Below are 13,179 nucleotides of genomic sequence, written 5' to 3'. Positions count from 1 at the left end.
GCAGGTGCGCGCAGGTGGGGATGGTGCCCCCGCGACGATGCACAGCACTGGCTGGTGGTCCGACTGGAATTCGTCCATCAGTACCTCCTGCGCCAGGTGGAGGCCAGGCCGGTTGTGTACCACCAAGTCTATAATGTCCGGCCTGTGGGTGTCTATTCTTGGGTAGTGTGTCGCGTCTTCTGGCCCGCACACGGTGTAACCTCGGGTCTCGGCGTATTGCAGAAGTCGAATCCCCCGCGGGCTGTTGGAGTGCGAGTGCCAGCTGATGTGCTTGGCATTCCAGTCGCCCGCGAGGATTGTGGGCCTCTGGTTGAGTGTGGCCTCCAGTTCGGCCGGGATGAAGTTAGAGCCAGGGGGAGCGTAAATGGCCAACACTTCTGTGGGCTGGCCACCCAGTTCCAGCTCTACCCCTAGCGTCAGGATGCCAGTGTGATTTGTGGCCTGGATGGCACGATGAGGAATCCTCCTTCTAATCAGTACCGCCAGGCCACGTATGGGCGCCCCGGTGATCGCCTGGTGCTCTTCGCGGTAGACGAAGTAGCCCGCAGCACTCAGGCGGTCGGTGGAGCGCAAGTGTGTCTCGGATATGAGCGCCACATCCACGTCTTGAGTACGCAAGATGTGACGCAGGTGGTGGCCTTTTCCCCGAAGGCCTGCGGCGTTCCAGTGCAGGAGGCGTAAGTTCATCTTCTTTGTTTTCTTACGCCTCGACTGCGCCCCCGGCGTCCTGCATGATGATCGGACGGGGGCGGGTATAGGGCGCCCATTAATTCGTTGACCGCCCTGTCAACCGCTGCTGCGATCGCCGCCTCAATGGAAGGCGTTAGGCCCCCCAGTGGGCCCCCACTGTGGGGGCGTGCGGCTCGCTGTCCGGCGGCTCTGGTGGCTCCATCGGCTGGAGCGGAGTCGGCGGCGGCCCTACTGGGGCCAGCCTCGGCTTGCGCAGAAACCTCCGCGCGCGGCGGGGCGGGGGGTTGCAACCCCCCCCGACCTCTCCTACCTCTGGGGCGCCTGCGCTGACCTCGCAGGGGCTCCGTAGGGTAGGAGATGATGTCTACATCTCGATGGTACGAAACGTGCTGCCCATGGGCGCGCGGCTCAGCCTGCGCTTGCGTGCGCGGCTCGTCTCCATGCTTTGCGGGTGCAGGGGCAGAAGCGCCATGTGCGCCATGCGCGCCATGCGCGTCACGCGCGCTCCGCGCGCCATGCGCACCACGCGCGCCCCGCGCGCCACTTGCGCCAGGTGCGCCAGGCGCGCCAGGCGCGCCGCGCGCCTTCGAGGCGCCCATGCCCCGTGTGGTGTGTGCCACTGTGCCTGCGCGCTTATTGCGCGCCTCCTCCTTTAGCACAGGGCACGTGCTATGGTTCGCCGGGTGCGCCCCCTTGCAGTTGACGCACTTCGGCGTTGCCCCCTTTGGCAGGGGGCAATCTGTGGCGTGGTGTCCCTCCCCGCACCTCACACAGGCTAAGGCCCGGTGGCATTGGTGCGAAGAGTGTCTAAATCCTTGGCACCGGTGACATTGGGCGGGGCCCCTTTTGCCCCGCCAAGACTCGATCGTGACCCCCGGTATACACAGCAACTCCTTGATGCCATATATAGCGGGGGTGAGGTCGGGGGTGCGGCGCAGAATAACTAGGAAGATACACCCCGGTCTACCCTTCCTGGCGCGTATGGGCTGAGCATGTTCCGGCTCAAACCCGAGGTCGCGCAGCTCTGTCATGATGGCCTCGGGCTCCGTGTCCGCCGGAACGCCCCGTACTGCCACCTTCAGCTGCCTGTCAGCTGGTAGGGAGTAGGAGAAGTAAACGACGTTGACGCCGCTACTCTCCAACTCCCCAAGGTACCGTTGTACCACACGGTACTCCTCTTCGTCTTCGGGGATGATTTTCAACCCCTGTCCGAAAGCGCGCGCGTTGATTGTGCGTCCGAGTCTTTTTTTCATCTCCCTGATGTGCACCGTCCAATCAGGGAGGGACTCGATCACAAATGGCGGGTATTTCGGTTTCACCGCGGCGGGGGACAGGGGTGCGAGGGGGGGCCGGCGGGCTACTGCCGGCGAAGCGGTCGTCGCGGCGTATGAATTCGCCGCGTCTTGCGGCGTTGATTGAGCCGTCGCTTGTGGGGGTGCAGGAGGCACCGTGGTGGGCGTCATGCCCATGGGCGAGGCGGTCGTCAGTTTATTCGTGCCCGCCGTGTCCTGCGGCTCTTTTTGAGCCGTCACTTGATGGGGTGCGGGGGTCGCCATGGTGGGCGTCATGCCCATGGGCGCATCCGCCAGGCGACGACGACGCGGGTCTCTCTGAGACAACGGCGCCTGCGGTTGCGGCGGCATCGTGTGTTGAGATTCGATGTTTGGCGGCGTCGTCTGTGCGCACACGCGCTTGGGCGCCGTCCCGGCGGCGTCCTCGTAAAAGTCCTGCGGCGGCGGGCGGCGTAAGGAGAAATTACGCGCTCGCCTCGCTTCGGCGAGCGCATTGTGTTCGTCGCTTGATAGCGGCGATGTCAAGACACCCTGCTCCAGTAGGCGCCTGCGGGTCTGCGAGAGGTACTCGCACATGGCACGTGCGAGCCCGTCCGTTGCGTACCGGCCTATGATTGTCTGCGCTACAAAAAACGCATCCAACTCATATCCGGCTCGCGCGGATACGGGCTGCAAAGGCCGCAGGTCGCCCTCTAGGTACGCGATCAACTCTTCGGGATCGCGCCCATGGGCAGGGTTGTCACCTTGGTAAGATAGGTCTGATAAATCTTTACTTACAGGATTTATTATTTGGTGAGGTTGAGGTCGGTGCGGGGTGGCGACAAGGGCGCTCTCGTCGTCCGTATACCGTGACGAGAGCTGCGGCCTTAAATCGCCTCCGTGGGCACTTGAACTTTCACTTTCACTTAAGTTTACATTTAAATTAACATTTAAATTTACATCCGAGGTCGTACGCAATAGTTTGCGTTGGCCACTATTTTCCTCCGCGGGGGAGGGGTTGTGGGGGGCCGCTGCGACGGGGTATACGTCAGCCGTATACCGCGACGAGAGCTGTTCGTAAGAAATGTTTTTATTTACACTGTCTTCGGCTCCCGGTCCCAGGGCTCGATCGCTACGCGAGCGAGAGTCACTCCTGGGCCGGTCTGCCATACGCGACGCGGGTGTATTTTTCGTTGACGACGGCGGCGGCGGCGCGGCTCCACCGCGCGAGCGGGAGCGTTCTTTGGCGCGCGGGCCAGACTCGTCGCGACGGGATCTTCGCTCCATAGCGGGAGCTGGAGTCTGCCAGGCACAGCCTGGACACCTCAGTTCGGTCCGCGCATGCGCATCCCCCGGTGAGACCCGCTGGTGGGAAGCCGGGATAGGCGCAGCACTTTGCTTACCTTAGTGCCGGCGTAATATTTGGTGCAGGCGGCTCCCTCGTACGGTGTTTGTTATTATCTTTACTTAATAAAGATTTTAAACAAAACGCGATAAAAGAAAAGGCTCGTGTGCTCAACAGGGTGGCAGACAGCTGTACAAGGCCAACTTTTTGCCGCGCCGCATTTTTATCGTCTACTCTGGTACCTGCGCAACCAATCAACGCTCCGCATTTGGGCACCACATGTTAATATTAGTTGTAAGTGTAGGATATTTTTTAAGTATAATTGTACACAGTTTTGTAAATAAATATCATTCACTATTCCATCTTCACCTCTTCTCTACAAGTAATTAGGGAGTTTTATTTTAACATCGACCAAGTAATTCTGAACCAGTCAACCTCAAGCAAACATCCCTAAAGTGGTGACCCCGAGAAGAACAAGCCCGAGAAGAACAACCCCGAGAAGAACACCAAGAAAATTGAAGATGTCGACAACAGAAAATTCCGGTGCAGAGCGTCTAACTTCATCAACACCGTCGAGCCAGGAAGTCTCCGGTATTTCACTGTCGTTCCGCGTCCCACCACCTCATCCGCAACAGCCAACCATCGACACACTCATCGGTGAAATAAGAAGATTGTCCACCAATCACGCTCGCGGAACGCATCTCCATATCACAGCGAGAACCGACGAGAGTCACAGATGGAAGACCGAAGCCGAAAAAAATCTCCGATGCCGTACTGCTACTACCATCAACGCTACGGTATGGACGCGAAGAAATGCACACCACCATGCAGTGTCAAGCCCATTAACCAGTCGGAAAACTAAAAGTAACGCTGGCCGCGGCGGGAACTGGCGTTACCGAATCATCACACCGCCTTTTCGTTACCGACAGGGTATCGAAACTTACCTTTTTGGTCGACACAGGAGCCAATATCTCCGTGCTACCAAAGAAAAAAGGCTCACGCGAAAAACCACTAACATTTCAACTGTACGCCGCCAACAACACTGTAATTCCAACATACGGAGAGAAGTCACTCACACTCGATCTTAACCTCCGAAGACCATACACATGGAAATTCGTCGTAGCAGATGTGTCCAAGCCAATCCTGGGAGCAGATTTCTTACAGTACCACCACCTCATTGTCGACGTAAAAAACCGACGATTAATCGACGGGAAAACACAGCTGGTAACTAACGCTCAACTCAGTACTGCGGGCATACCTACAGTTCGCAGTATAGACATTGGGCAAAATTACCACAGCATACTAGCAGATTTCCCAGGCACAACTAGACTCACTTCAATGAAGCTAAGTCCTAAACATTCCGTCGAACACTTCATTGAAACAAATGGACCGCCTCTTCACTGCAGGCCACGCCCCATTGCGCCGCATCGCTACGAAATGGTCAGGAAAGAATTTCAGAACATGATTAACCAAGGGTTATGCAGACCAAGCAAAAGCCCTTGGGCATCACCTCTTCACGTCGTGCCTAAGAAGAGTGGAGAGTTACGCGTGTGTGGCGATTACCGAAGGCTCAACGCTATAACCAAGCCCGATCGGTATCCCATACCACGCATACGTGATTTCACATACCAACTCGCAGGGAAGAAAATTTTCTCCACACTCGACCTCAACCGCGCCTACCAACAACTGCCAGTCAGCGAGCAAGATGTGGAGAAAACCGCCATAATCACACCATTTGGCCTTTTCGAGTTTCCGCGCATGTGTCCTGGTCTAAAGAACGCCGGCCAGACATTCCAACGTTTTATTCACGAAGTACTGCGCGAACTCGACTTCGTATTCCCTTTCGTTGATGATCTGCTGATAGCGTCAATCGACGAGGAAGAGCACCGAAAACACCTACGCACCGTATTACAGCGACTAGAAGAATACGGTATTACCATCAACCCATCAAAATGTGTTTTCGGCCAGCCAACTGTCAAATTCCTCGGTCATCAAGTCACGGCGGAAGGAATACAGCCACCCCAAGATAAAGTACAGGCTATCACAGATTTTCCAAAGCCACAAACCGTAGAAGAGCTGCGACGTTTTCTCGGTATGATAAACTTCTACCGCGAAAATATCAAAGACGCCGCCACCATACAAGCGCCGCTAAATACCTACCTGCACAACATCAAGATATTCACACTGCAGTTACCTAACCGTGAAACAAAGATCTCTATTGACAGACTCAAACCCGCCTACACAATCGCCGAGCCAGATGTGCCCACTAATACAATACCGAGTACCTGCAACGAGCAAATCACATCAAGTGCGAACGAAACACATGAACCATTAAATAGCCTGAAACATCAAAACGACAACAACCTGAAACATCAAAACGATAACAACCTGAAACATCAAAATGACAACGACATGAAACAACAAGACATTGGGAACAACTCAATACCTACAAGGACAACTCGCCGAGGCCGCGTTATACGCCTGCCGGTACGCTTCGCTAGAGGGGGAATCCTGTAGGTGATTGATTAACGTGTCGTATTGAAACAGTGATGTGTTCTGAGAAGAACATATCAGAATAGATACGGTCGTGTGTTCTGAAAAGAACAGTTTCATCGTGTCGTAAGTCACGGTAATTTGCCCTGACAAGGGCAGTTGTCAAACGTTTTCGTCGTGAAACAAGAATAATATGTCCTGAAAAGGACAGTTGTTAGACGTTTAGTCGTGATACGATAATTTGTCCTGAAAAGGACAGTTTTAGCGTTATCGTAAGGCTACGATACCGAAGTGTTCTGAGATGAACACGTTCGTACGCTTCGGCGGCTGTGTGCAGAAAAAGGCCAACTTTTTGCCGCGCCGCATTTTTATCGTCTACTCTGGTACCTGCGCAACCAATCAACGCTCCGCATTTGGGCACCACATGTTAATATTAGTTGTAAGTGTAGGATAATTTTTAAGTATAATTGTACACAGTTTTGTAAATAAATATCATTCACTATTCCATCTTCACCTCTTCTCTACAAGTAATTAGGGAGTTTTATTTTAACATCGACCAAGTAATTCTGAACCAGTCAACCTCAAGCAAACATCCCTAAATTCAGTGGGCAGTGGGTAGCTACTACATAGTGGTTGTGCGGCAAAAACTGTCATAAAAACGCTCAGTTGTGGAACGATTGACGTCGAGGTCGGGTGGAATTTCGTATTGAAAATTGGATTGAAACGTCCGATAATGAAACTCAGCTGCTGGTATTAATCTGAACAACTCCTCTCAACGCTCTCCGTGGTAAATGCGGTAGAAGATTCCGCTTGGAAAGGGATGGATCGTCGACGTTTTGAACCGCTCTTCGTTGAATTTAGCCATACGCGGAGTATGGTTAAAATGACTATTAAGAATATCCATAGCGCAAAATCACCTGCATCATGAGCATACCCCACATACACACCTTCATGTACATACCCTCACTTTTACACCATCACACATCACAGCCAAATTAGTCATTAGTCCAAGGGCCAGTAAATAATTATATACTTATTCCATTTTTGGCTTTATGATTAATGTAATTGTTTGTTTATACATATATTTTTTGTTAGCTGTAAGATTACGAAATAAATTGGACTAGATTATTCGACCCCATTCCGAGACTCCACGTTTGTTTTGACTGTGATGTCGTCCGCATAGCAATGAATGTTGCTAAGTTGCAACCATAACATTGATATGCAGAAGAAACAAGGTCTGGAATCGGACACAGCCTTGTTGGACGTTGTGGGCGTTCACGGGCTTAAGGTCGAAACATGCTCCGTCGTTTACAATGTTGATGCTCCGATCGGCCAGAAAGCTGGAGATTTAGTCGCATAGTTTCTCGGGAAGCCCATAGGCTGGAAGCTTCGAGATATTATGTGCTCTGCACCCGATCGAAGGCTTTCGCTGTGAAACTTACTGCCAGCGCCTCCCCCTTGGACTCATTTGCCTCTGCCCACCTATGTGTAAGGTATACAAGGTGGTGACCAGCTGAACGACCAGGGTGAAAGTTGTAGTGATAATTGGGATCGGATGTATTGTAGGGGCCTTCGGCACTTCGGGACATTGCCAAGCGAGTACAGGTACCGAAAAAAGCGCATTAACAGGACCGGAGTCAACTCAGGAGCACCAGTTGCATACTTGCATAATTGAGGGGATGCCATCAGGGTCAACTTATGAACGTCCAAGTTAGACAGACCTTTGCGGACAGCACGTTGCCAGAATATGAGTTCTAGCATCTAAGTATCAACCGCGAAATGGTTGGTAGTGACGTCCCTTGGTTATCCAAAATCGAGTTGTACGCGAAGAGACAGCCCAAAAGGTCGGCTTTCTCCTTCGAGGTATGGGCTAGTTTCTATGATTATTCATAAAACTAAGAAAAAAATACATATCCTGTGATATTCACAGATCACTGTCTATAAAAACAATACGGGTGGTTGACATAAATTTATTGAAGTAAAAGGAAACATTTGACATTGACATATTTTGTTACGTTTACGAGTTGGCTGGCTGGCGTGTATTAATTGGCTGAATGTTAAGAATTACATTAATTTGTTTATTCTACCTTTATAATATTTTTCTGAGAGAAAATGAAGTTTAAACTTTTACTTTTTGTGTGTGCCATCCTTACCTATTCTAAGACACTCGCTCAGAATCGAGTTAAGGTATGTCTGTGCTGTATTAGAGTTACGTAGGCCGGCAAAGTTTTACTACTTCAGTTAACAATTTTGTTGTCCTTACAGCTAGAAGAAAAGGTACAGCAGCTTACAGATTTCACAGCTAAGACGTCAATAATTCCGTTAAATTTGAACAGATTTAAGGAGTATGTGAAATCACCACCTAGAGACTATTCCTTCATAGTAATGTTCACTGCTATGGCACCCTCGCGTCGCTGCGCTATATGCCAGCACGTCTATGATGAGTATTTATTAGTCGCCAACTCCTTTAGATTTTCCCAATCTTATACAAATAAACTCTTCTTCGGTATGGTTGATTTTGATGAGGGATCTGATATTTTCCAAATGGTAAGTGCATAATACCTCCAATGATAAAAGGCATCATAACATTTGCTGAGTAAATATTGTTCATATTTCAGTTAAGATTGAATACAGCCCCTGTAATTATGCACTTTCCTGCTAAAGGAAAGCCAAAACCTGCGGATTCTATGGATTTTGAAAGAGCTGGTATTCATGCTGAAGCTATAGGCAAATGGATAAATGACAGGACTGATGTACAGGTAATTATTATGTGCTTGTATCTCTTTTTAAAAGTCAATAAAAGAAACCAAAATTATTAGACAACAAACTGTCTATAATGTATTATAGGCACTTCATAATATCTAATTCTAACTTAGTGCTAACATTTCCTTTGTTGTTAATTAATTTACATATTTAGGATTTATTTGATTGTTTTGGTCTGAAAATAATTATTAACAATAAATTTATGATTTCAATTTTTTGACAGATAAGAGTATTTAGACCTCCAAACTACTCAGGAGCAGTTGCATTTACTTTACTGTTTGTGCTTGTGGCTGCATTCTTATATCTAAGGCGCAACAACTTGGAGTTTTTGTACAACAAACAAATGTGGGCAGTGGCTGCTCTATTTTTCTGCTTTGCTATGGTTTCTGGACAGATGTGGAACCAGATCAGAGGCCCTCCCTTCTACCATAGAACCAAGACTGGACCAGTTTACATTAATAGTGGTTCACATGGACAATTTGTGTTAGAAAGCTACATTGTTGCTGCATTAAGTATCCTTTTATTTAAGTTGGAAAATCTGACAATGTTATGGTAGATGTCAAGTATCATATCAAGTGGTGTGTAAACTGTTTTAAGACTGGGTAGGCAACTTAAAAAGTTAACAATTATCTTTTTTTATACATAATATTTCAATGGATAACAACAGGTACTCATGTGATATTTATTTTTGTTTATATGCAAATGTATTTTTCAAGGACATTAGGAACATATTTATAATTATAAACATCTTTTAAACTCCAAAAACTATTTATAATTATAAACATTTTTTAAACTCTAAAAACTTGAATATATAGAAAGAATCAGGCACACCATTAACATAATAAAACAAACATTTTATATAGCTCTTAGTTTCAGTCAAGTGATGCTAATTTATATTACAGTATTTTTATGCACAATGGGACATTTTTAAACATTTCAGTTGAGTAGGCAATGTCTTTTTGCCAGTATAAAGTGCTAGCCACTGCCATGTAATCTATAAAGTTTAGGACTTTCATGGTCCTAAGTCACAAACTACAAATAATATTTATAATCAATACATTCCTTAATTCCATATTAGATGCTGCTGTAGTGGTTGGTATGATCTTAATGATAGAATCAGCTGGTGGAGTAAAAGGCACTGAAGCAAAAAGTCCCCAAGAAGGAAAGAAACGTCGGTTTCAGTCTGTAGTTGGACTAGTACTTGTTTGTGTTTTCTTTTCATTGCTGCTGTCTGTGTTTAGATCTAAGACACAGGGGTACCCTTATAGGTAAGATAATTCACCCAGTCAGAAACTTTTTAGTATGACATCAAATAAATTTAAATATAAAATAGAGAAAATGTTGCCCACATTTTGCCACACACATAAAACTTAAATAGCAAAATTATTTCCTAGTAATGATACGGGAATATATAAACACTCTGATTCTGTGTGACAATGTTCCCAATGCCCACACTAAGAGTAACATTCAGAGTCTTAACTTGGAGCTATGTATGTCAAAATATTTTTGAAATAAGGAAGTCACACATAATGTTTGGTGTAAGTTTCGAGTCTGATACTTAGTTTCCCAAGTGGTTTTTTATAATAAACTGATAATAAAATTCACTCTATATGAAAATAATAATTCTTTTTTGAACAGTTATACTATGGGTAAACTATAAAATTAATTTCATTAACATTATTATATTTCCATCCAGTTAATCTGGTGCATAGAGTACTATAGGTTAAGCAATCCATATTGGCTAGACTCTGCAGACTAGCTATGGAGATGTATAAAGTGTCTCTTTCCATATAATTGTATAATTTTGTGTAATTTAATAATAAATCTCAACTTTGAACTTTTTTTCCAGTTTCTTATTCAAGTGAAGATAGAAGCTTAGTGTTTGCAGTCACTAAGGTGTGAAGATCTACCTATTTATTACTGTAATGTGCAATTTATAAGTAAATAAATTAAATTATAATGATTTGTTGGTATTATTTTTAATCTTATATTGATATAAAAAATAAATAACAAATGTTACATCAAAATATAAAACATCTTATTCTATAGAATTCCTGGAAAAATAGCATCTCGCTTCAAGGGATACTCTTTAAATGTATTTTTATACCAAACATGTGCATGGATAGCAGTCTGAATCTGAAATCATAAACTATTATTAGAGCTATTTCAAATTTATAAATTACTATAATGATACAGTTTTATATCAAATATTGTTTGACATTATAATTTGCAAATACAGGATTAAATTGATGATGATGCTATTAAACTAGTTAGAACTACTATGAAAACAAGAAAAAATATGATGTTAATAAGTTCTGTAAGCATACCTGATTGCATAAGACCCACAAATAAATGCAAAAATATGTTTTTGTAGGTATTAAGGCTATTAATACTGTATAGATTATAATCTCACAAAATCGATGTGGGCTAGAAATGTGATTAAATAACCGTCCATGGGGTATTTTATGGGTTTCTGTTATAACATTTCCTGATTTGTCCTTTCTCAAATTTGCAAAAATAATGTTTGTTTTATACTGTTCATAAAATGCCCATGTAAAAATCAATATGCATGGAATTGACAAAAATTTTGTTCTTCTATCAATCCACACAATTTTTTCTCTATCTTGACTACCTGGAAGCAAATATTATAAGATAATAACAATTTAAATTAATTAAATGTCTTTTTAAAGCTACCAAATTTGATCAATGTTTTTAAATTTAATAAGTGGTTATTTCTCCTAGAGTAAATTGTTGCCTCCTAGAGTGATTGCTAAACAAATTGTATAATATTCTTTTCTTACCACAAAATAAAGGGCCTTGTCCTACTGCTGCAACAATGACAGCAAAATAATGAACAAGCCCAGCTATGTAGTGGCTTAAGTTCATCTTACTGTCCTTGGCAAAGACTTGTAGGAAATATGTCTCATAACACCTTCTTAAGCATTGCAAAGTCAGAAGGGACAATGCTATGCATACAGCTGCAGCAGATACTGTAAACAGAGACAACAAAAATACATTACGTTTATTTCAGGTGTACCTAGGCCCCTATGTGAATTTGTAAAATGTCCAGCCTAGAAATGGGAATCAGTAACCCAGCCTCCCTTTTGTATAAGCCAATGTGTAACTCATTTTTAGATGTAATTTTTAGGCAAGTCTTGTATAAATAATATTCTATGGTGCATCATAGAAATCTAGATTTAGGAAATCTTTCCTAGTTTTTTAGATTATTAGTACAGTTAAAATCTTTTATAACGACATCGAAGGGACGACTATTTGGACCAATAGTTGTAACAGCCGATGATGTTGTTATTAAGTACCTAAAACAATAGAATTTAACCAGGACCTTTCATTTGTTCTAAATGGTTTTTACTGTATTGATAAATATATTCTTAATAAGGTATCAGTGTCAGTACAGTTAGGTATCACTAATTAGTGAATAATAGATAGTAAGGTGTAATGTAAATATTCTTTATATAATATATTTGGTCTAAAGTGATATTCAAATATGAGTAACTTAATTTCATGATATTATTTCTTACCAGATGCTTCATCCTGTTCCAAAATCAGCTTCAAGATAAACAGTAAATATTTATGGACAGTAAATTCATAGTAATATACTAAAACTGCATACACTAAAGTTGAAATACTAAATATAGAGGAGAAAGCATAAAAATGTCTGTAAAGTGCCTTTGGAACTTCGATTATATGTAAGTAATTAGCACCAGAACCTTGATACGCAAAAGCACCGTATTTAAATCCTTTTATGATAAATGCCGGGACGTGCTTTTCATAATGATTAATAAGGAAACCGGTAAAGGTAACCATAAAGGCTAAGCTAAGAAAACCTAGATCGAGAATATTTAACATTATTAAAGAATATACTGGTCAGTGGTCACAAGTATTAATTCTTGGTGTTTAGAAACGGTACTGACGAGAAACTGGGACATAACGGTAAGATAAGGTGCAGAATAATAATTATGTTTATGTGTTCGCCTTTCTAATTTTCTTAAGAATTTTTTTTTTTTTTTTTTTTTAATGGCTTTTATATGTGCCAACTGGGCACAAGGTACTTCGCCAGTGTCGTGTAGATGGAGAAGGCACGATGGAGATTGATCGGTGAAAATAATAATTAAGTTAATTTTGAATATGCACCTAAACAAAAACAAAATAGTTGCAATTCGATTGTTAGTTTTAAGACTGCACAGACAACACAAATATGAGTGAGTAATAATACCATTATTAAATACTGTTTCCTCTTTATAATAATTTTTATATATATATTACACTTTAATTTTATTGCTTTCTATATATTTACATAAAAATCTACAATATGGACTAAACACAAACATTAACAAACATTTAACACTTAAAGGACGGGGGACTTTACGGGGAAGAACGGCATAGAGAGGATAGGTTAGTTTGGGACAATTAAATAGAATGTAAGATACAGTGCCTTCATCCAAGCAACACTCACAGATAGAGTGATCCCTTATCCGGAGCTTGGCTAGATGAACAGGGGTGCAAGCATGACCAAGACGAAGACGTGAGATTGTGGATGTAATCCAGCGATTTGCATTCCGATAATGACAAAACCAGGGTTGTCTTGGTATGTTTGGT

The 13,179-nt window shown here is 44.0% G+C and overlaps 2 protein-coding genes across 2 annotated transcripts; one reads left to right on the top strand and one right to left on the bottom strand.

Annotated features, from left to right (window-relative positions):
- Positions 1 to 7,805: 7,805 nt before the first annotated feature.
- On the top strand, positions 7,806 to 10,525 carry LOC125059095 (tumor suppressor candidate 3). The gene is made up of 6 exons (XM_047663304.1): positions 7,806 to 7,986; positions 8,065 to 8,346; positions 8,418 to 8,558; positions 8,786 to 9,074; positions 9,641 to 9,830; positions 10,412 to 10,525. The coding sequence occupies exons 1-6, from the start codon at positions 7,912 to 7,914 to the stop codon at positions 10,425 to 10,427; spliced, it is 993 nt and encodes a 330-aa protein (XP_047519260.1). The 5' UTR covers positions 7,806 to 7,911; the 3' UTR covers positions 10,428 to 10,525.
- On the bottom strand, positions 10,526 to 12,583 carry LOC125059096 (polyprenol reductase). Its single transcript, XM_047663305.1, has 4 exons — positions 12,102 to 12,583; positions 11,364 to 11,552; positions 10,890 to 11,194; positions 10,526 to 10,698 (listed from the first exon to the last, which is right to left on the bottom strand). The coding sequence occupies exons 1-4, from the start codon at positions 12,427 to 12,429 to the stop codon at positions 10,606 to 10,608; spliced, it is 915 nt and encodes a 304-aa protein (XP_047519261.1). The 5' UTR covers positions 12,430 to 12,583; the 3' UTR covers positions 10,526 to 10,605.
- Positions 12,584 to 13,179: the final 596 nt, after the last annotated feature.

The sequence above is a fragment of the Pieris napi genome, chromosome 19 (genome assembly GCF_905475465.1).
Source record: "Pieris napi chromosome 19, ilPieNapi1.2, whole genome shotgun sequence".
Lineage (NCBI taxonomy): Eukaryota > Metazoa > Arthropoda > Insecta > Lepidoptera > Pieridae > Pieris > Pieris napi.
The sequence above is the reverse complement of the archived record's forward strand: the minus strand, read 5'-3'. Positions and strand labels throughout refer to the sequence as shown.

What these genes read in the sequence shown, in the direction of transcription:
- LOC125059095 (XM_047663304.1), top strand. Translation starts at nt 7,912, where the DNA reads ATGAAGTTTAAACTTTTACTTTTTGTGTGTGCCATCCTTACCTATTCT. An exon ending in TCGCTCAGAATCGAGTTAAG is followed by an intron (nt 7,987 to 8,064) that starts GTATGTCTGTGC and finishes TTGTCCTTACAG; the next exon opens with CTAGAAGAAAAGGTACAGCA. An exon ending in GATCTGATATTTTCCAAATG is followed by an intron (nt 8,347 to 8,417) that starts GTAAGTGCATAA and finishes TTCATATTTCAG; the next exon opens with TTAAGATTGAATACAGCCCC.
- LOC125059096 (XM_047663305.1), bottom strand. Translation starts at nt 12,429, where the DNA reads ATGTTAAATATTCTCGATCTAGGTTTTCTTAGCTTAGCCTTTATGGTT. An exon ending in GGAACAGGATGAAGCATCTG is followed by an intron (nt 11,553 to 12,101) that starts GTAAGAAATAAT and finishes CTCTGTTTACAG; the next exon opens with TATCTGCTGCAGCTGTATGC. An exon ending in TGTGGGTCTTATGCAATCAG is followed by an intron (nt 10,699 to 10,889) that starts GTATGCTTACAG and finishes TTATGATTTCAG; the next exon opens with ATTCAGACTGCTATCCATGC.